This window comes from Abramis brama (genome assembly GCF_963993115.1).
Source record: "Abramis brama genome assembly, chromosome: 9".
Lineage (NCBI taxonomy): Eukaryota > Metazoa > Chordata > Actinopteri > Cypriniformes > Leuciscidae > Abramis > Abramis brama.
Genome location: NC_139971.1, coordinates 28,964,693 through 28,985,891, shown reverse-complemented (window position 1 = coordinate 28,985,891; position 21,199 = coordinate 28,964,693). Strand labels below are relative to the sequence as shown.

General features: G+C 37.9%; 1 protein-coding gene across 3 annotated transcripts in view; it reads right to left on the bottom strand.

The window, feature by feature from the left end:
* Positions 1–5,960: 5,960 nt before the first annotated feature.
* LOC311089163 (voltage-dependent calcium channel subunit alpha-2/delta-1) overlaps positions 5,961–21,199 on the bottom strand; it is a 118,787-nt gene continuing 103,548 nt past the window's right edge. For 2 of the 3 annotated variants that reach the window (XM_084123651.1, XM_084123649.1), the window contains 14 exons: positions 20,106–20,187; positions 19,513–19,575; positions 18,227–18,330; positions 17,606–17,692; positions 16,888–16,955; positions 16,661–16,699; positions 16,488–16,559; positions 16,216–16,368; positions 16,035–16,087; positions 15,881–15,936; positions 12,366–12,492; positions 9,380–9,492; positions 9,104–9,186; positions 5,961–6,218 (listed from right to left, as the gene is read on the bottom strand). In XM_084123651.1, the coding sequence (XP_083979777.1) occupies positions 6,102–6,218; positions 9,104–9,186; positions 9,380–9,492; positions 12,366–12,492; positions 15,881–15,936; positions 16,035–16,087; positions 16,216–16,368; positions 16,488–16,559; positions 16,661–16,699; positions 16,888–16,955; positions 17,606–17,692; positions 18,227–18,330; positions 19,513–19,575; positions 20,106–20,187 (1,217 nt within the window). In that variant the 3' untranslated portion in view covers positions 5,961–6,101. Of the gene's footprint in view, positions 6,219–8,876; positions 8,966–9,103; positions 9,187–9,379; positions 9,493–12,365; positions 12,493–15,880; positions 15,937–16,034; positions 16,088–16,215; positions 16,369–16,487; positions 16,560–16,660; positions 16,700–16,887; positions 16,956–17,605; positions 17,693–18,226; positions 18,331–19,512; positions 19,576–20,105; positions 20,188–21,199 lie in introns of all 3 variants that reach the window. The other variant, XM_084123650.1, reaches the window with a different exon arrangement.

The window sequence follows — 21,199 nt, the reverse complement described above, 5'->3', positions numbered from 1 at the left end:
AAAGATACAAGGACATGATTGATTCCATGCCTAATAAATCATATTAAATACATTATATTAATAGGATAAGTTCACAATGAAGAAGCTCCGCCCCCGCCTGGCTCTCTTTAGGGGGATGAAAGCTAGGCATCTGGGGATCGCAGATGGCATTGGCTGAGTAGCTTGAGAAGGGCTTGGCCCTATTCCAAGCTTCGCTCGCCAGCTCCGAGGCTCTCATGTCAGACCCGGAAACCTGGTCCCCGGCTTCTTCCACGCGGGCAGAAAGCATTCCCTTGCCCCCATTTGGCTCTGAGGAGCTGGATGCGATGAAAGTTAAGACAGAAGATGTCAGCAAGCCCGCCTCCTCCCTCTGTCCCACATACAAGGAGTTACTATAGGTTTTAACTCACACCTTGTCAGTGGAGAAAAAGGAAGGTTGGTAGGTTGGATGAGAGGTGCCTCACGTGTCATTAACCTCCTCCTGTGAGCCTTCCGTTTATTCCTGATCTTCACGATGAGATTGTGAGATAACGGAATAAACCATTTTTGGCCCGCTTGTTTACCTCCCTGTTATCAGAGTATGCCAGCATCAAAGGGATGAGTGAAAGTGAGTATGTGAGGTTGCTCCAGGTTGAGAGGACCCTTGCGGTCCAACCTCACTAAAGGCTCTCGTCCTGCAGTCAAAGCCATGTCAAGAAAAATCACAGCTGATAGGCAAGGTGTACACAGCAGTGGGCCAGGCTGGTGGAGCTGTGCACACCATTGAGGTGTTGCAAGCTTACCAAGCTGAGTTATTAAAGTTCCTTGATCAAGGTGTGGGGATGCCACTGGAACCTCTCTGATAGCTCCGCCGCAGCACAGATCTCACCCTCTGTGCCACCAAGCAGGAAGCTCATTCCATTGCCCGCTCTCTTAAAGCTTTGGTGGCTATGGAGCGCCCTGTGGCTGAACTTTTTTGCTATCAAGGAGCAGGGGAAAATCTACCTCTTTGATGCCCTGGTTTCTCCTTCTGGCCTTTTCGGGACCGCTCTCAAGTCAGTGGTTCGAAAGTTCAGAGAGGCGAAAGTTCAGACAGCAGTGTTTGAGGTCGTGTTTCTCCAAATCCCCCCTTTGACTCCGTGGCTGGTCCAAGCTGGAGGCAGAGTCAGAAAGAGAGTGTGGCTGCTCACGATGCAATCTTGGCAAAAGCCGAGGAGAAATCTCAGGGATATAATGTTCGAGAATTCTTATGTACGGGTTCAGAAAGAGTGGCAACTAGATTTTTCAATTCTTTATCTGTTGCGTCCCACTGCCCTGGTCGGGCTGTGTCTTTGTTGGAGAGAGTGGGGGTAGTATTTAGGCTCTCTTCCTGCAACCGCATGTGATGTGAAGATGCAGTTTAAGAAGGGAAATGTGTGCCTCACGTTCTTTCTGTGGCTCCATCTAGCGGAAGAATATCTTCCCCGTGTGTTTAAACTATTCCCTGTTCCTATGCCCTATTCCTCTTCTGTCGCCCCTCCAGCATGACTGGAGGTGGTGTACTATGCTGGGTAACCCCCAGGGGATGTTATAAGAATGCCTGTAGTGAGGGGTAAACTTGGATTATCACTTGAGATATATGCACTTTGTTTTTAGTGCTGTCTCGCTGGGTTAAATGGGAGCAATGATGGTCATCCTCAGGTGGGGCAAGCATTGGAAACACACGGTTTCTAATAAAGCCTATCCTGACCACTGAGGGCAGAGTATCGGCTAGCACCCTTTTTTGGTTAGGTTACCCCTCAGAGCAGGTGCGAGACGTCAAGTGGTGGGACCACAGTAATGGGTTGCCCCCCTCTGTCGAGTACAACAAATACGGTCCACCTAGGTGGTTCTAATTTTGGGAGGGGTTACGATGCTAGGCTCCCAGTCATAAGGTGGATGGTGCAGCCTGTCTTAATGGTTGTACTTACACAGCTCATTTGGGCAGGCATTGGTTCAGAATGGCGCAGTGTGTATTTCTTTCCCATAGCGTCAACGCATGACGCAGTGTAGACTTTCACTTTGAAAGGGAATGTATCAGGTTACAAATGTAACTTTGTTTCCCTGAGAAGGGGAACAAGACACTGCGTGTTGATGACGTGTTCCTTGGGCGCCCTTTTATAGTCTGCCGATGCGCCTATGACGTCATCTCTTGTAGTTGCCAATCGGGTTTGCCATGTAGCACACATGCTTCAGACACCAGCTCAAGCTGGAGGCGTTCCCATAGCATGAACGCATAGAGTTCCCCTTCTCAGAGGACCAAGGTTACAACATCGCAACCTGAGATTTGTTTAAGGATTGTTTGATGAATAGAAATTTCAAAAGAACATTTTAAATATTTTTTGTAACAATGCGAGTATTACTGTCAATTTTGATCAATTTAATGCATCCTAGAATGTTAATTTCTTAAAAAAAATATTGTACAGATATTGAACAACAAATATGTATGCATTTCTAGCCATTTACCTTGATTCTCTTCATGCATCTCTGTGAAATGCAGACCATTTGTTTAATAAAAAAAAAACAATAAAAAAAAACAATACTAAACCCAGAGGTATTAATGATAAACTTTTATTGTGAATATATTGTATTTGCACAAGAATTACACATTTGTTAACTTTACAAACATTTTTGTTTTATTTTGTTGAACAACATTATTGTACAAATGTATACAAAATTGTTTCAGGCGTGTCAGTTTCCACAAAAGAATATATATATATATATATATATAGTTGTAAGCACAACCAAGTGAGGTGGGCGGGGCTTTGGAGGCACATACCACGCCCTTCCCCACCATTGAACACACAAATCAAAGAGTGACTTCGATACACACTCAGGAAAAGAAGCGCAACCTCAGAGAAAACTTTCCAGCACACTGAGCACCAACACCAGTAAATACGTTCAGTAGCACAGACACAAGGTAGCCCTATGTGACAGCACAGCAGCTGAGAGCAGCATTCAGAAAACATTATAATAGGTACACACAACCGATTCCTCTTTACATGAGGGGGGCATGTCTATACACGTCTAACATTTCATGCGAGGGTCGAAATGTCAAAGAGCATTGCGGGAGCACCGTGCAAACCTGAACACACTTCAATTGTCTATCCCCTCTTATGTAAAGTGGAATGTTTTTTTATTAAAAAAGATTTTCAAAAAATTTTGGATTCATGATTTGGACTTTGGAGTGTCTGGTTTTCACTACTTTTTTTTTTTAATGGATCCACAATACAGACTTAAAAATAAAGGTTATTGGCATCAATGGTTCCATGAAGAACCTTCAACATTCATGGAACCTTTTGCATTTAATTTAAGGTTCTTTATAGTGGAAAAAGGTTCTTCACACTAAGAAAAAAAAAAGAACTGTTCACTGAAAGGTTCTTTGGGGAACCAAAAATGGTTCTTCTACCTTTTGGAACCTTTATTTTTAAGAGTGAACCAAATCTTCCTTTTTTTTGTAATATTAAAAGTTAAAAAATTCAGCTTCTTGAACTCTACCATGATGGAGAACATACGAAAACACTTTTTTTTGCAGCAAGCCAATAAAATTCCCATATGAATGCTACTTTTAAGTAATTCGCTCTTCTTGACTAACCATGTAGGCACTGCCAGATTTTGAGTTTTTAGTTTTAACATAATCATGTCATTAACCTGTTTCATGTTTTGCGGACGTTCTTCATCGGACAAGGCATGGGATCAATTTGCGTTCAAACGGCCGATGCAGGGTTTGTGTATATTTCACTGGTGTTTTAAACACAGTGTAGTTTGTAAAGAGGGGAGTTAGTTTAGCTCTCTTGGATCAAATCACATCTCGCAACGTCGTTTGGTGAGGTATTTAAATGTTACATACTATGGCCTCCACCTCAGGCCTGAGATGAGAAATCCAGACCCCGAAAAGCCTCCGAGGGGTCCAAAACGTCTGTAATGATTCATAAATGCACTGCATATTTAGGTCTGTAACTCAATGCTACATCAGTGAAGACAGAAAGAAAAATTAATCTCATTCCGAAGGAAAAAGTCTGACGTGGACTCAGGTGCGAGCGATATTTCGTGGACATCCAGTAAACTAAACACACACTTTATTTCAGATCTATCTCGTGCGTTTTATAATATTTCATTCTCATTTGGCAGTCACCACAACATTAAATCTTCCGCCTTTAAATTCAGTTGCACTTAATATTATCACTGTAGAATTACATCACTTTAACAGCCTCCTCATCATAAAGGCTACAACAAAGAAATGAAAAAATCCATTTAAGCTCCATACAGTCTAATAAAGCCATCATAATTGTTTTTTTTTTGCATAAATAAAAAGCCAAAGAACTCATGCAAACACTGATTGTATGTTTATATTTTAAAATAGACGTCAAATGTTAGAACACCTCTGAAACGAAGAGAGAAGCATGTTATTTTATTCCTGGATACTTGGCCTTTGGATTAGGATGGATAAGTATTTCATTTTTCATAGCTCTAGGCATTGCCGTTGATGTGTCGTCTTCTTCCAGAACATTCAAAAGGAACACATGGAAATGTTCCCCATTGGCAATAGTTTTGATTAATATCACCTAATCTCATACATGGACTTTCTATCATAAAGCTAAATAAATAAATAAAATAAACATACATTCAACCATCTTAAACGCACATTTCTCTAGGGTTTAACATTTTTATAACCTGTCATGTGCTGTGTTTTCGCATAGTGGTTCAACATGTGGATGTAATATCTGACACGCTTGTGATATCATGTCTGTCATGCTGGAACAAAATCTGACAGATGAAGTATCTGGATGACATACAGTAAAACACGCAATCGTTTGATAGCAGGGGCCCAGAAGACAGGATGGGGAGGGTAACAAAGCACATTTAACATGCTCTGGACCCTTGGACGCGAGCGTGTGACTTCTGACACAACAAAAAAAGGATTCGGTACACTGTTCAGTCTTTTAGAGCAGTCTGCATTTCGCATCAGATGATGCACTGCTCAAGTGTGGTTTGATCGCACAATGAATCTTTCCGTAGCGAATCATGACATTCAACATGGCACTTTTTCTCCAATGATTATATCAGATGCTTACAGTTTTGTCAATCTTTAAAGATAAAATTATCTGGTGATCTCAGAGAAGTTTAAAATTAGCAACAGAATAACTATAAACCAAAAGAACAATAAAATGTGCACAAATTAAAAATCACACTGGGTGAATCTCACAAAAACTGCAAAGAAATTTCCAGGTCATATACCATCCCATAATAATAATAATAATAATAATAATACATTATTTTCTGTATAAATTTAACATAAGATTTTTTTGTGACTATCATAAATATATTCTCGATTTCATACTAAATTCTCGCTACTTATTCTCATTACTGTAAGGCAAAATACAAAACACCACAATATTTCAAATGATATAAATATTAAAATGATATATTAAACTAAAATGTGTGTGTATTTATATACTCATTTTATAGATTTATTTGTTTGGGAAGGGAGGGAGGGGGGTGAAATGTGACCTAAAAATTTCTTCATGAGATTTCCCCTACTGCACATAGCAAAGAAATCAAAGAACATAAAACAAGAAAAACAGCCCTCTATGGGCCTAAAGGGCTTGAGTGTGACATCACTGACCTACTACTGGTGCAAAGCTCACTTCGAGCTGAATTCATAATGAGCTCCAGAGCTGAACAGTCTTTCCTGTACCGTTAAACCCTGCTTCAGATCCAGGCTGGTGCCAGGAGCCGTATCTGACCACATTGTTTACACATTATTTAAGCCTGTTTGTGGCACTAAACATTTTTGCATGAATCATTTTTGTGATCATAATGTGGCTCTGTTGCGAGGTAAAAAAAAATAAAATAAAAAAAATAGCATATAACTGTCTCTCGTGTTTGACTGTGTTGTCGTTTCTGGTTGGTCTGAGAGGACAGAATTTGGCAGTGAGTTGATGAGCCGTGTCAGTTTAACAGTAGAGTTCTGTATCTGCGTTAGTCAAATTGTTTTGCGTTGACTAACGGACAATCTAAGATTGTACAGTCGAAATGTGTGGTTATTTTGTGGTCATGTGGTCTGTATAGTAAGCAGTTCAGTCAGTTTTTTTTCTTTTTTCTAGTCTGTAGTTTTGCTCTGGTCAGGACGAATATGTTCTGGTTCCAGTAAGCAGCCAGAGTAGAAGGAGCTGAAGAGTCAACATCATCCAGAGAGACGGACTCAAACTGCAGCCTCCACCACAGTCAGTCGCGTCCTCCTGCGGTCAATACAGAGATGTTAGGGACTTCTACCTCACACAAACATAAGAACACACTATAGTCGGGTAATTTCAGTTCGGATGGTTAAGGGTTTCTAACTGAATTTTGAAACATGGCATCTGGTTTTTTACTGGTTCAAGGTGGTCTACCAACTTTAACCAGTGTTGGTATTGGTAACTAAAACAAAAATGATTAAAAACCATTTTAATTGAAATAACACTGAAATAAAATTTTATATGAATACTACATGAAAAACTTAAACTATATATATATATATATATATATATATATATATATATATATATATATATATATACATATACATAATTTTTATTAGAAATGTTAGAGATGTTGCCTTGGCACCCAACTGAAATATGTTAAGTTTATGTTAAAGTACTAAAATTACTACAACTAAAACTGAAATAAAAAATAAATGAAAGCTAAATAGAAATACTATTAATAATAAAAAGAATAATACTAATAATAAATGAAAAAAATCTAAAAAATGTTAACAAAACCCATAGTAAAGTGAAAATATGAAACTAAAAGCTAAATAAAAATAATGATGAATACGGTAACAGTATATAAATAATATTAAAACAACACTATCTTTTACAAGAATATCATCCGTTGAGAGCCCAGGTAATCAACCACTAAGAACATTTTTAACCAGTTAATAACCAAAAATGACCAGCTTGGTCCAGTGTTATTTGAGTATCATAAGTTATGTTTCCATCCACCTATTTTATGCGCAATTTGGGATATTGGGATATAAAAAAAACAAAGACGATGGATGGAAAAGACAATATGCGTGTAAATTCTAAAAATGTGCATAAAAAGCTTTATCTGGTAAGGCGGCATGCACATAAATTATGATGGAAACACGTTTACTGAATAAATCCCTTGAACTTGCCTCAACAGTGGATGTGATTGGATAACTGGACGGACTAGCTGACCAATTTAATTGCACAGTATCTCAAATGTTGGTTTAATCAATCTGAGATGCCTGAGCAAAAGTCTGTCATCAAAATGATTTGGTGTAATAACCTCCCAGAGGTGTCTCACATGATTGCTTTCCCAAACACAAAGCATCCGAACGCAAGTCATTTATGATGATAAAAAGATCCACAGCTTCCCAGATTGCAGCAACTTTCATTTTTATTACAGATATTTTGCTCCAATTTCCCAGGAAGTGACAATTTTGTTATCTAGAACACATGGGATGGAAATGCTGGAAATTCACAAATGTTTTATGCAATATTCCAATTTTACGTATTAGTTAAATGTGCAACTTTGGATGGAAACATAGCCACTGAGATACTATTATAGCTATATAAATATATATATATATATATATATATATATATATATATATATATATATATATATATATATATATATATATATATATATATATTACATGTTGAATTATTATTATTTTCTTATTGTGGTAACACTTTATTTTAAAGTGTCCTTGTTATACGTTACATGCAGTTACTGTACGTAATGACATGCAACTAACCCTAAATCAATCCAAAGCCAAACCTAACCCTATATAAAGTTCATGCAGTTAATTACTATTACTCAGTACTTAAATGTATAATTACACTGTAACACAGACACCTTAAAAAAAGTGGGTTACACTTTATTTTAAGGTGTCATTGTTACAGTGTAATTATATATTTAAGTACTGAGTAATATTAAGCAACTACATGTATTTACTATATGGTTAGGGTAGGATTAGGATTTGGTTTATGGTTAGTTGCATGTAATTATGCATAGTTTACTGTTATTACTATAGTAAGTACATGTAACATAATGTAACAAGGACACTGTAAAATAAAGTGTTACCAAAAAGTGTAACCATTATTGTTTTTAATATATACTGTACATACATACATTATATATATATATATATATATATATATATATATATATATATATATATATATATATATAAATAAAACAAGTTTACATTTTAATACTTTAATTTATTTCAGTTACCATTTATTTTATTTCAAGTAACAATTATTTTATGGTTTTAGTTGACTATAATAACCCTAGTTTGGAAGAGCTCGAAACCAAGTAAAACCTAGAACCGTAAAGCATTCAACTCAATCAAAACACACAGTCTATGTCAAATGAAAAGTGAATATCAAAACATGTTTTGAGAACTGAGGAAGGAATGAATCAAATCAATGGCACGCATGCAAAAAGTCCTGCTGTAGAAATAATGCACAACTCTGACTGATGTTCTTCTGAAACAAGGCTTGCATGCTATACTGTGCATGGAGGGCGTGCCAATGAAAGTCCTGGGATACCCCAGGTTTGAGAGACATAGGGGCGTATTATAAATGCTACTGTCAAAAGGATGGAAACACATCTGGAGCTTCCTATGTTTATTCCACAGAAAATCTCTCAGGGAACTAGCTGAAAATGCACTTCCTACTTTCACAGCAGGAGGAAAGCAGTGGTATCCTGCCTAAAAGTCCATATTGAGGCACTGAGTAAACAATATAGGGCATTTTAACCCGTATATGATAAACAGATATTAGCGAAAGTCTAGCAATGCTACAATTAAATTGGGGTGGAGAACATAAAAGACATTTTTGCCACACTGTTTTAATGAGGAAACAGCAAAACGAGATGAAACTGACCATCAAACACAAAGCAGAAGCAGCAGCAAAATGATGGATGGGTAATAGGTCAAAGAAGAGGAGCCACTGATTGGACACAAAGGCTCCTCCTAGCAGTGACAGGCATGATGAGCAGCCAATGAGCATTCAACGTGCAAACAAAAAGGAAATTAACGTTAGCTTAAAAAAAGGAGAGAAACAAAAAACAAGTAGTGAATGATGAAGATGAATTTTTGGTTTAAACATACGTCTACGTTGTTGTCGAAGCAGACGTCCGGTCCTTTCCTGTACCGAGGGTTCTGGGCCAGCACACATGGGTCAGGACCAGTAGCTGAAACAAATCTATAAGGACAATAGCTGGAACTTCAAAACAAATGTAATTATCTCAATCTTAAGGCTCCGATATGCTCACGGCAAAGTTCTTTTTCAGTCTTCCCTTAGAGATAAATAGAAGTTCGAAATAAATGAGCAGCGGTATACTGTGAACGAAGACGTTGGGAAACAATGCATAAATGTAAGGATACAGGGCTGTTCGGCTTGTCTCAGTGGTTTGGGATCGCAGGAGAGACAGGAACTCTTTGCATCAGAGATTAAAAACACCAAATTCGTGTTAGGGAGCTTCTCCGCCCGGTACATTCTAAAAAAATATAAAAAAAAATAACAGAAAAGTGATTAAGACACAAACACAGTTCCCACAGGAACAGCTTATATTGTAAGACGGGTATCATGGTTTATACATCTCTAAACTAAGCAGACATTTGCCTAAGCGAGACCACCCATGTATGACATTTAACGGAAGGAAAAGTAAACATAAGCAAGCAGGTATAAAAGGCGGTACGCGCACTCAAAACATTACGCGCAAGTCAGCATAAGCTCTTTGTCAGGAATCAATTATATACGTCTTACATATCCAAAACCGTCCCCACATGTGTGGAAGTCTTTAGTAAGTGTAACAGGAGATGAGTGTATTATATTGGAAATCTGCGTCGGTTGGCAGCTTGTTACGTACTGTCATCACCGAACGAGTTTCAGCCATGACTTTTCTTTATAGCATTCTCTTGTTCTCTTTTACGGCTCCCCCCCTCCCCTTAAAACAGAGTGACACAGGTTTTTGCACCGGCCTGTGCACATGTAAACGTATATATAGGGATGTGTGCGTTAAAGCTCTGTGTTACACATCACCTGCTCTCTCAGTAATCACAGGCTGTTTACTGCTACCCAGCATGCTCAGCGGTGCATAACGAGCCTCAGATCATAGCGGCCATCGGGGTCACACTCACACAAACACACATGCCAACACACACACGGAGAGCTTGATGATCACAGAGAAGCATGGAGTCCTAAAGTTCAGTGGCTCACATCTGTCTGCCCTCTGAGGAATGCTTTATTCATGAGAGCATGAGAGGTTATAAGAGCACAGAGGAGTGTTTCAGGTGGGTTTATGTGGTCTCCATGAAAAACATCCTGTGAGAAACTGTAGCGGTGTTTCAAAACCTAGTGAGCTGCATACCTGGACAGCATTTTAAAGGGATAGTTCACCCAAAAATGAACATTCTGTCATAATCTTCTCACTTTCAGGTTGCATCAAATGTGTATGACTTTCTTCTGGCAAGACACAAAATATGACATTTTGAAGAATTGGTTTTTGAACTGTTTTTGTCCACATAATGAAAGTCAATGAGGTACAATTCTGTTTTGGATCACATTGACTTTCATTATATGGACAAAAAGAGTTGAAATATATATTCTTGATATATAGTTTTTTGTGCATCAAAGAAAGTCGCACGCATGCACGCACACACACACACACACACTGGATTTGACAAAATTGCTTGATTCTGTAATTTATAATTATAAAATAAACCAAATCCAGAATATACACTACCATTCAAAAGTTTTTTTGTGTGTTTTGCTTTGATGCATTAAAAATAAATGTATAATGTTACAAAAGATTTCTATTAGAAATAAATACAGTTCTTTTGAATTTTCTATCCATGAAAGAATGCTGAAAATTGTAACAAGATTTAAAAAATATTAAGCAGCACAACTGTTTTCAACACTGATAATAATAAGACATATTTCCTGAGCAGCAAATCAGTATATTAGAATGATTTCTGAAGGATCATGTGACACTGAAGACTGGAGTAATGATGCTGTTAAGCAGTTATTTTAAATAATTATAATATTTTAATAATAATATTTTCACAATATTACTATTTTACTGTATTTTTGGTCAGACTTTGAATTTTTAAAAAATTGTACTGATCCCACTTTTGAATGGTAGTTTCACAAAAGTAGCATTTATTGCAGTCTTTATATGGTGGAATATAATTATCATCGAAGCGCAACAAAATAAAATATTGTATTTTAGTACAAACATTATTGTGCACCAGGTAAATAACATTGGAAACGTTATATGGATATATTTTCAGTTTACAATTTCAGCGTTTGAATTTTGGGTTTTGATGTAAAAACAATATTATGTAGGACAAACTGAAATACACATACAGTATTATTCTAAATGTCATTTTAATAAATTAATGAACCCATCACTTATTTTATTTATTTAAAAAGGAATCATTAATAATTGACATTAAATGATCAGATCTACTGAACTTCTTGCAGTTCGCCAGTCGGTTAAAGCTGTATTTGTTACCTAAGGTACAGGACCAGAAATTGGTACTGTACTGAAAGCCAAAATTTCAATATTGATCCAACCCTAGAGTCTATGTAGGCAGTAGACAGTACGGCAGCACACTAGGTTTCAAAACAGAGGCATTATATAACCTCTGAGGAGAGTTTGTTGTCCAAAAAGATCTGTAGGGCTGAGAGAGGATAAGCAGACCTCAGATAACTAATGCAAAAAATCTGAAGAAATATGACTTTAATAATGGAAAAAAGTATAATTTGCTGTAGTCTCCTTGATGTTCTGTTTAAGCCATCCTTAAGCTGGCAATTCCAGCAATTCTCTCATCAGTACATGCGTTCCTTTAGACTGATCTGGTGTTGATGTCTCTCTGAGCGAGATTGAATTACATATGCCGAAGCTCAGGTCTTGAGCTCCTGAGCTCTCACAAATGGATTTCTCTTTATGGCTCTTGTTAAACTTTACATGTCTAAAGTAGTTAACATGGAAGAAAAACTATCGTACGCAGAGTCACACGTGGGGCTCGTAAAAAAGGCGTAGAGTTTCTGTCAGGCCGAGCGCCCCCACCCACCCCAGCACGTTCTGCTTTAGCGGTGTTACATTAAACAGCACGGCCGGCGGGATTTACAGCCGGCTGGACGTCGGATGGATCTGGAGAACGAGGGGACGGAGAGGAAAAGAGAAGGAAAGCTGAGCTGCTCGATCCTTGGAGGGATGACTTACCGGGATGAGCAATTATCCAGGAAGAGACAGGAAGAGAGCGCTGACATCATCTGCACATGCTCACACGCACTCCCACACGCACACGGATGGAGGGAATGCGGATGGATTTATGCACGTACAAAAATAAAAACAGTCCTCACCTGGAGCAGTTTCCACAGTCCATAGCTCCAGAGAAAGATTTGTTCTCGTTCTCAAAGAAATACTGAGTCTGTTCGGTGATACAGCTCTCTTTGGAGAACGCATCCGCGAGGTCATCCTCCGAGTATGCTGAAAACACACAAACGCACCATCCGCATACTGTAAATATCAAAACGCATGAGGATCAACAGCCTACTTATCAAGAACACTCATAAAGTCAATTTTGGATGCTTGTTCGATTTAATTGCATCAATTCATTTTGACTCAACTGAATTGCATGTAATCAATTTATATTTGTACAATCGAAGTTCACTTAATCCATGCGTTTTAACTTGTGATGGAAATGTTTTATGTAATGGCTTTAGAAGGGGTCAAAAGGGTATTTCAACATGGAATGTTAAGAAAAGTGCAGACTAAGCGGCCATTCAGACAGAAAGCGTTTTTCCATCCCAATGCGCTACTTTTCCGTTGTTTTTCTATGTAAACACGCTAGACGTGAAAAATGCGGTGCTCAAGTGAAAATCAGTTCAACTTTTAAAAAACGTCTTGAGAACTTGCATTTTTTTTCCCCATTCCACTGCCCGCATCTCACGTCTTTTCTGTGTGAACGAGCCCTAAAGATGTATAAATTATCGTTAAAAATCTATTTCTCTGTGGAGAAAATGAGTTTTTACTTCCGGAACCCGACTGTTGCACTGGATAGCATTACCCAATAGTCTGTGTAGCCTAAATTACATCATCAGGAAGAGACAGTTTTTAGAAAAAGACCAAATTATTATTATCATATGATTATGATTTCATTAGTATTGAATTGCTTATAATAAGATAATGTAAGGCTGCACAATTTGAGGAAAAAAGAAAATTGTTACTTAAAATGTGATTTTTTAAGTTACATGAAATATACAGTGAGGAAAATAAGTATTTGAACACCCTGCTATTTTGCAAGTTCTCCCACTTAGAAATCATGGAGGGGTCTGAAATTGTCATCGTAGGTGCATGTCCACTGTGAGAGACATAATCTAAAAAAAAAAATCCAGGAATCACAATGTATGATTTTTTAACTATTTATTTGTATGATACAGCTGCAAATAAGTATTTGAACACCTGAGAAAATCAATGTTAATATTTGGTACAGTAGCCTTTGTTTGCAAATACAGAGGTCAAACGTTTCCTGTAGTTTTTCACCAGGTTTGCACACACTGCAGGAGGGATTTTGGCCCACTCCTCCACACAGATCTTCTCTAGATCAGTCAGGTTTCTGGGCTGTCGCTGAGAAACACGGAGTTTGAACTCCCTCCAAAGATTCTCTATTGGGTTTAGGTCTGGAGACTGGCTAGGCCACGCCAGAACCTTGATATGCTTCTTACAGAGCCACTCCTTGGTTATCCTGGCTGTGTGCTTCGGGTCATTGTCATGTTGGAAGACCCAGCCTCGACCCATCTTCAATGCTCTAACTGAGGGAAGGAGGTTGTTCCCCAAAATCTCGCAATACATGGCCCCGGTCATCCTCTCCTTAATACAGTGCAGTCGCCCTGTCCCATGTGCAGAAAAACACCCCCAAAGCATGATGCTACCACCCCCATGCTTCACAGTAGGGATGGTGTTCTTGGGATGGTACTCATCATTCTTCTTCCTCCAAACACATTTAGTGGGATTATGACCAAAAAGTTCTATTTTGGTCTCATCTGACCACATGACTTTCTCCCATGACTCCTCTGGATCATCCAAATGGTCATTGGCAAACTTAAGACGGGCCTTGACATGTGCTGGTTTAAGCAGGGGAACCTTCCATTTCAAACCATGACATCTTAGTGTATTACCAACAGTAACCTTGGAAACGGTGGTCCCAGCTCTTTTCAGGTCATTGACCAGCTCCTCCCGTGTAGTTCTGGGCTGATTTCTCACCTTTCTTAGGATCATTGAGACCCCACGAGGTGAGATCTTGCATGGAGCCCCAGTCCAAGGGAGATTGACAGTCATGTTTAGCTTCTTCCATTTTCTAATGATTGCTCCAACAGTGGACCTTTTTTCACCAAGCTGCTTGGCAATTTCCCCGTAGCCCTTTCCAGCCTTGTGGAGGTGTACAATTTGGTCTCTAGTGTCTTTGGACAGCTCTTTGGTCTTGGCCATGTTAGTAGTTGGATTCTTACTGATTGTATGGGGTGGACAGGTGTCTTTATGCAGCTAACGACCTCAAACAGGTGCATCTAATTTAGGATAATAAATGGAGTGGAGGTGGACATTTTAAAGGCAGACTAACAGGTCTTTGAGGGTCAGAATTCTAGCTGATAGACAGGCGTTCAAATGCTTATTTGCAGCTGTATCATACAAATAAATAGTAAAAAAATCATATATTGTGATTTCTGGATTTTTTTTTATAGATTATGTCTCTCACAGTGGACATGCACCTACGATGACAATTTCAGACCCCTCCATGATTTCCAAGTGGGAGAACTTGCAAAATAGCAGGGTGTTCAAATACTTATTTTCCTCACTGTATATATATATATATATATATATATATATATATATGTTTATATATGTATAAATACACTACATGGATGGATGATTTGTGTGTGTATATACTGTGTATTGTGATTTTTTTAAACATTGAGTAGTGTTATATTGTCCTGAACCAAAGTTACTTTTTCAATGCATTCTACTAGACAAAACTAAATAAATGTAATTTTGTAAAACAAGACTAGAATAATTAAAAAAATTCTCTTAAAATATCAAAAGTTCCTCGAATGCAGAAAGATGAGCCAGAATTCCATCACTTAAAGGGGTCATGAACTGGATTGTTTTATTATTTTATAATGTCGCCTGGGGTGCCCTTATAATGTTAGTATGATTTTTACATCAAAAATTGTCATAATTTATAAATAAAAGCCATTTTTCCAAGCCTGATTTCAGCCTCAGATTTGAACGCTCTGTTTTAAGGAGCGTGTCTGCTGTGAGACTGCAGTGCAAACGCCCACTGCTGTGATTGGCTGACATGCTTGCATATGAAATAGCTAGTATTACATGAACTCTCTCGAAAAGGTCTGTGTCGGGAAATTGTGATTGACTGATTTAATAAAGTTTAACCATGCTGGAATCCGAAGGAAGCTTATGCAGACTGTCTTCTTCCACAAACAGGCACTGCACAATATTTAGTAAACAGCATGTTTATTGCTTGGAAGTAGCTCGATCCGGTTTAGCAATTATCATGTCGTCCTATGTTATTTAGCATGTTTGGGCGAATCGGTGGGCGGGGCTAAACAGGCCGTGTTGAAGTAGGAGTTGATCTTCTTTTGTGGAGGCGGTGTTTTATCCTCTTTGACGTCATAGTTCCCCACTTTGAAAAACGAGTCGTTTGCTGAGCCTGATGTCTATAAAAGCTTTTATTGGACTAACAAGGTAGTTTTCAGTTCTGAAACTTACAGGATATTATTATAGTATGATGATCTCTTATATGTCAAAAGCTCAAGGAAATTTTGATTTCTCAGTTCAACACCCCTTTAAACACTTAACATACCTGTACCCATGACATTTGGGAGAGTCAGACTGAGGAGAAGCTGCTGCAAAATTGACCTAAGAGGGAGACAGTGACAAACAAATGTGAATATCCACCTCACACTTCTATCCTTCATCTGTCTATTTTTCAGAATGCAGTGTCTATTTCTTCTTACCAGACCGCAGTGGAGGCCCACCAGCCTACAGTTAGCATATCTGCTATCGTTGGCTGCCAAACACAAACACACAAATATAGATACGACAGTTAATACAGACACAATCAAAACATTTGACTTTCAGAAGTCTCTACAGTACATGATGGTCTTCTAAAGAAATTGACAATATAAAGTTCTTTACCACGTATATAGAACGGGGTCCTGCAGCAGCTTTAGTTTCTCTCTCTGGGTCACAGACGGACTGGTAGTCGTAGGTTTTATTAAAGGAGAACAGCGAAGAGTTGACCAGAGTGATCATCAAAACCGGGTCCACTTCACCAAAGAACTGACCAATCTGTAAATCAGAGTGAACATATGAAAAAGACTCCTTTAGGTGACTGATAACATATAGTATTGCTGGAGCTGGCATTAAAATAGCAAAAAGACTCAATTAGCCTTGTAAATATATTCTACCTGCGTGATATAATCATCCTGATTGGACATGAGCAGAAAGCCGCCATCATCCAGAATCACACAGTCCACTTGCTGAGGAGTAAAAACAGCCATTCATCAGAAAGCGAGAGTGAAAGCAGCTTTAGATAAGTGACTACAGAGGTCAGAGCAGCATGAAGCAGTCAGCGCCCTACCTTATCATTCCTGAGGCACCCGCAGATCTCATCCTTGCACTGCGGAGAGGAAATTATGTGAGGAGAGAGCTGAGAATTCATGAAACAAGCCTTTGACAACGACTATTGGAGCAAGTCAATTCATCTCCGCTCTCAGACGGCAATATCGGCCCATCTAGAGAGGCTGCGTTTGTGACTAAACAGCTTCCACATGTGCCGATAAAGAAAAAGGGGTCATTTCTGCTTACATTTTTCTTGGTGGTAGCGTTTATGAAGCTGTTCATCCAGGCCGACACGTTGAGTTTGACTCCCACCACTGTATGATAACATAAAACACATCTGTGATGAAATCTTATTCATGCCAGGACAAAAAAAAAAAAAAGAAGAAGATAAAATGTAGATGATGAGAAGGAGCTATGTCAGGGTCAGACCTTCATGAGCACAAAGCTCTGAAATGAATTAATTAGTCACAACATTTGCTAGTCATCAGTGACAAATCATAAAAAATATTTTTGCAAGAACTACCTAATTTTGTTTAAAACACAATACTGGTGACTTTACTGTTTTTATGACAAACCTTTGTGGAAATCCTTGATAATTCAGTATAAACAGATCTATTAAAACAAAATTTTGTACGATTTTACACTTACTTTTTATTTAAAAGAAAACAATCACACTAGCGTTCAAAGGTTTAGGGCCTGAAAGATTTTTTTTTTTTTTTTTAAGTGCTTTATGCTTACCAAGGCTGCATTTATTTGGTTAAAAATACAGTAAAAACAGTGATGAAAACTGTCAAAACAAAATCAAAACAACAGCATTTATTTTTAAATAGAAATAATTTGTAACACTGTCACGTTTGACCATTTTAACACATCCTTGTTGAATAAAAGTATTCATTAATTCATCAATCAATCATACTGACTGCAAACTTCTGAACGGTACTGTAATTGAATTTTAAGAGCTCACCAGCAGGTTTGAGTTTTGTTCCATTAATGTCCAAATCCACTGCTTTACTGACAAGGATACCGGACTCATAACCAGACTCTCTGCTCTCTGTTTCAAGGGAAAAGATGACACAAATGCAGAACAATAAATTGCATTTACCAAAAAGGTTGGATTGACTCTCTGCTTCATTTAACTAATCCGAACAAGCATGGTTTTAGTATCTAAATGCTGTTGATGCAATTCATCTGGTAACACCTGCCAAGGTAGACATGCTACATCTGATACCCAAATGTTTGAGAGAGATCTGTAAGGGTTTCAGTCTGCTTTCACCATTAGCTTAAATGGTAAAACCTCCCATAAACACAAGGACCAGGCGTTCCCCTGGGGTTGTGTCTTGGCGCATGGGTGCTTCTCGACCGTGTGTGTATTAGTCCTGCAGACCACACGTGCGTGAATGTGAGGTAGTCTCATTGAATGGTAATCCCCCAGTAATATAAACTTACTCGACCTTGGCAAGAGATCTGTAGGTGCGCATTTCGATTAGATCAACAGCTGTCTTAGTAAAGCAGAGTGCCAAAGAGAGCATGCATCTATCCAAAAGTTATAGAGTGGACGTGTACTGTAAGTGTGTGTGTTTCTTACTGTTGATGTATGGGGCAGTGAAGATGTATATGTCATTGTCCAGATTCCTTTTGTAAAAACTTGAGTCATAGGTCTCAGAGTTTTCACCCCATTCTTCCCCAGCACTGAGAAAGAGACAAAGGCAAGAGGAAGACCCAAATTAAGAAGCATTTCAAACAAAACGCAGAATCAATCATTTCAATAATGAACAATAGCAATATGTAATGATTGAACTCAAGAATGCATAACCCAAAAATCCTACATGAATGCAGGATTTTTGCATGACTTGTAGTGGATTCAATGGTTTTTATTAAAAGGCATTCTGTTATTATCCTTATAGTTGGTGTAATAAAATCATAAAAAAATAAAAGATTAAAAATATTTTAAAAAGTTGACTTGAATTTGTTTGTTTCAATTCCCATGTAAAATAAATAAATTCAATATACCTAATTTTAACTGTAACTAACGTTCAAATTACATTGCTGAGGCTCACATACACGATCTATAAGGAACTCATGGAATATCAAGGAATTCATTTTTTTTAATTAAACAATTAAACTTTTTTTTTTTATATAAAAAATAATAGGTAAAGTCTAAATAGAATAAATCACACCATATCAAGTCAATGAAACTATGGATTCTAGGGTAAAGCAATAAAGGAAGCAATGTGGACATTAATCTCTACTATAAGTATTAAAAATACAGCATATCAAGGAATTAAGCAATTACTTTTTTAAAAAATAACTTAAAATAAAGCGACAGTTAATTGAAAACTGAAAAATCTCAGACAAGTCAGTCAAAACATAATTTATTTTTCCCCCATGAAACACAAAATAATATGATTAGCAGTATGTACATGCCGCTATTTGCCATAAAACACAAGTGGACAGTAATTGGTGCTGTGAAGCTCCAAAAAAAAGACTTTTGTCTTTTGTGCTTTAAGTTGAGTAAATATGAACTGTGAATAAGTGCACTGCTGTAGCTTCTTTAACACTGCCCTGCTGTTTTACACCTCCAGACTAAGTTTATGAACTCAAGCACTCAATGTTATAGATTTAAGCTAATAAAGACAGGAGAGAGAGTGGCAGCTGCACATGGCTCCCATAAGAAATCTCAAAAGAGTCCCTCTGTACCAGAAACATCCTCTGAAACATGCCTTTTCACTTTTTCTTTCGGTCTCAACCGCAGAACCCCAGCGGGGATTGCCGACAGAGGAAAGATCGTAAAGAATTTAGCATCTCTCACACACACATGCACACATGGGGATGGAGAGATGCACATATTTCACACAACGGTGAATGGAATACCTTTTAGGATACACACGTGTAATGCCTCCATCTGTAGTCACAAACCGGGCCAAAACTCCATCTCTAATAGAAAAAAAAAAGACATCAGCTTTGTTTTAGTTTAGAATTTTCTGAAAGACCACAAACAGACTAGCTTTACACCTGTGAGTATTTTATTCAGGTATTCATTGCATTAAATTAAATTACTTCAAGGACATTCCAATCAAACAACATATTCAGCCTCCTCTTCGAACAAAAAGAAAACAATGTTATATTTAGGTCATTCTTTAGTGTAAAAAAACTAATTGAAACACCATTTGTTTAATTGAAAACACTATTTTGACATATGCAATGTCTATTGTGTTTTTGGACTCCCAGATGGTCGGGTTCTTTAATCCTGGTTATAATTGCTAGACTCTCGAGTTTGCTTTTGACATTAAGACAGCATTCTTATTCATGACAGGACTTTAAATAGAGCTTTGTGTTCAGCAGTTATATGAAGGCGTCTCTCTGTCTTCTCTGGAGATCTTTGTACTTGAAACCTCGAGACATTTCACAGAGACATGGATGAGTGTTTTATGTCGTTCCATGTGTGTGTTTTGTCCTAAACTTACACACTCTGCTCCTTCCAGACTTTGACAAGGTCCGCCGTGAGACCGGCATCCAGCAGCAATCGGTTTACAAGACTGACGTTACCTGACAAATACAGACAGAGAGAAAGGAAAGTCTTTATAGTTTATATAATTTTGGATTATGTCATGGAAAACAGGATTCTCCTTGTTCAAACTTCATTGTCCCAGAATATGGTCTACTAGTTGACTGGTTTGAGCTTGTCAGTGGCTGGTACAGATTTAAACAAATTGGTGAAATGAAATGATACTCTACCCAATATTTATTCAAAATTCACTAGAAAATTGAAAACAGAAATTGTTTGTCAGTCTAGTGGATATATATCTGTTACATCCGTCAGCTGGAGTGCCCATGATCTCCACCAGAGGGCACTCCTCCCGTCTCATTTGCTTTACCATAAATAGCTGCATTTCCCATAAACCATTGCCTGGACTTATTATGTTTGATTGCTTCCACCCACCTGTGTCTCATTATCTTGTTAATGCCTGCCTATTTAAAGGGCAACTCTTGCCAAAATCCACCCTGGGTTCTTTTTGTTAATCTACCCGAGGCGAACTTTCGTTTAAAAGCATAATTAGAATGGAAACGCCACTTTTAAGTTTGACCGTATTTTAGTTTTCGGTCAAATTGCCTTTTGAATGGGAGTGCTTGGGGCACTTCTATGATAGCATCAAAAATCGCTATTTTTAAAACACTAAGAAGGCTCGACACAACATGAAACTTTGCTCAAAGTATCACCAGGGGCTCTACACATGAACTCCAGCATTGAGAACATTGTTTGTGTACACAGAGTTTACTAAAAAGAAAGATTTTGAACAACTCACTGTAGCTGTGTCCGTCGGCATTTTGACAGTCAAAAATAGTCGATCTCCGAATGTGAATGAACTGACTCTGAATTTTAGTATTGCTTCTTATATGAGCATCCTTTTTCAAATACAAGGTCAATATTGATTTTCACTAATGACAAAACAACAAATTATCTGTGAATTTATATGGAACTAAGCTTTAGGAGCTTTCCATCTTAACTCTCCTCCCTGTTACGTTGAATTCGGAGATCGACTATTTTTGACTGTCAAAA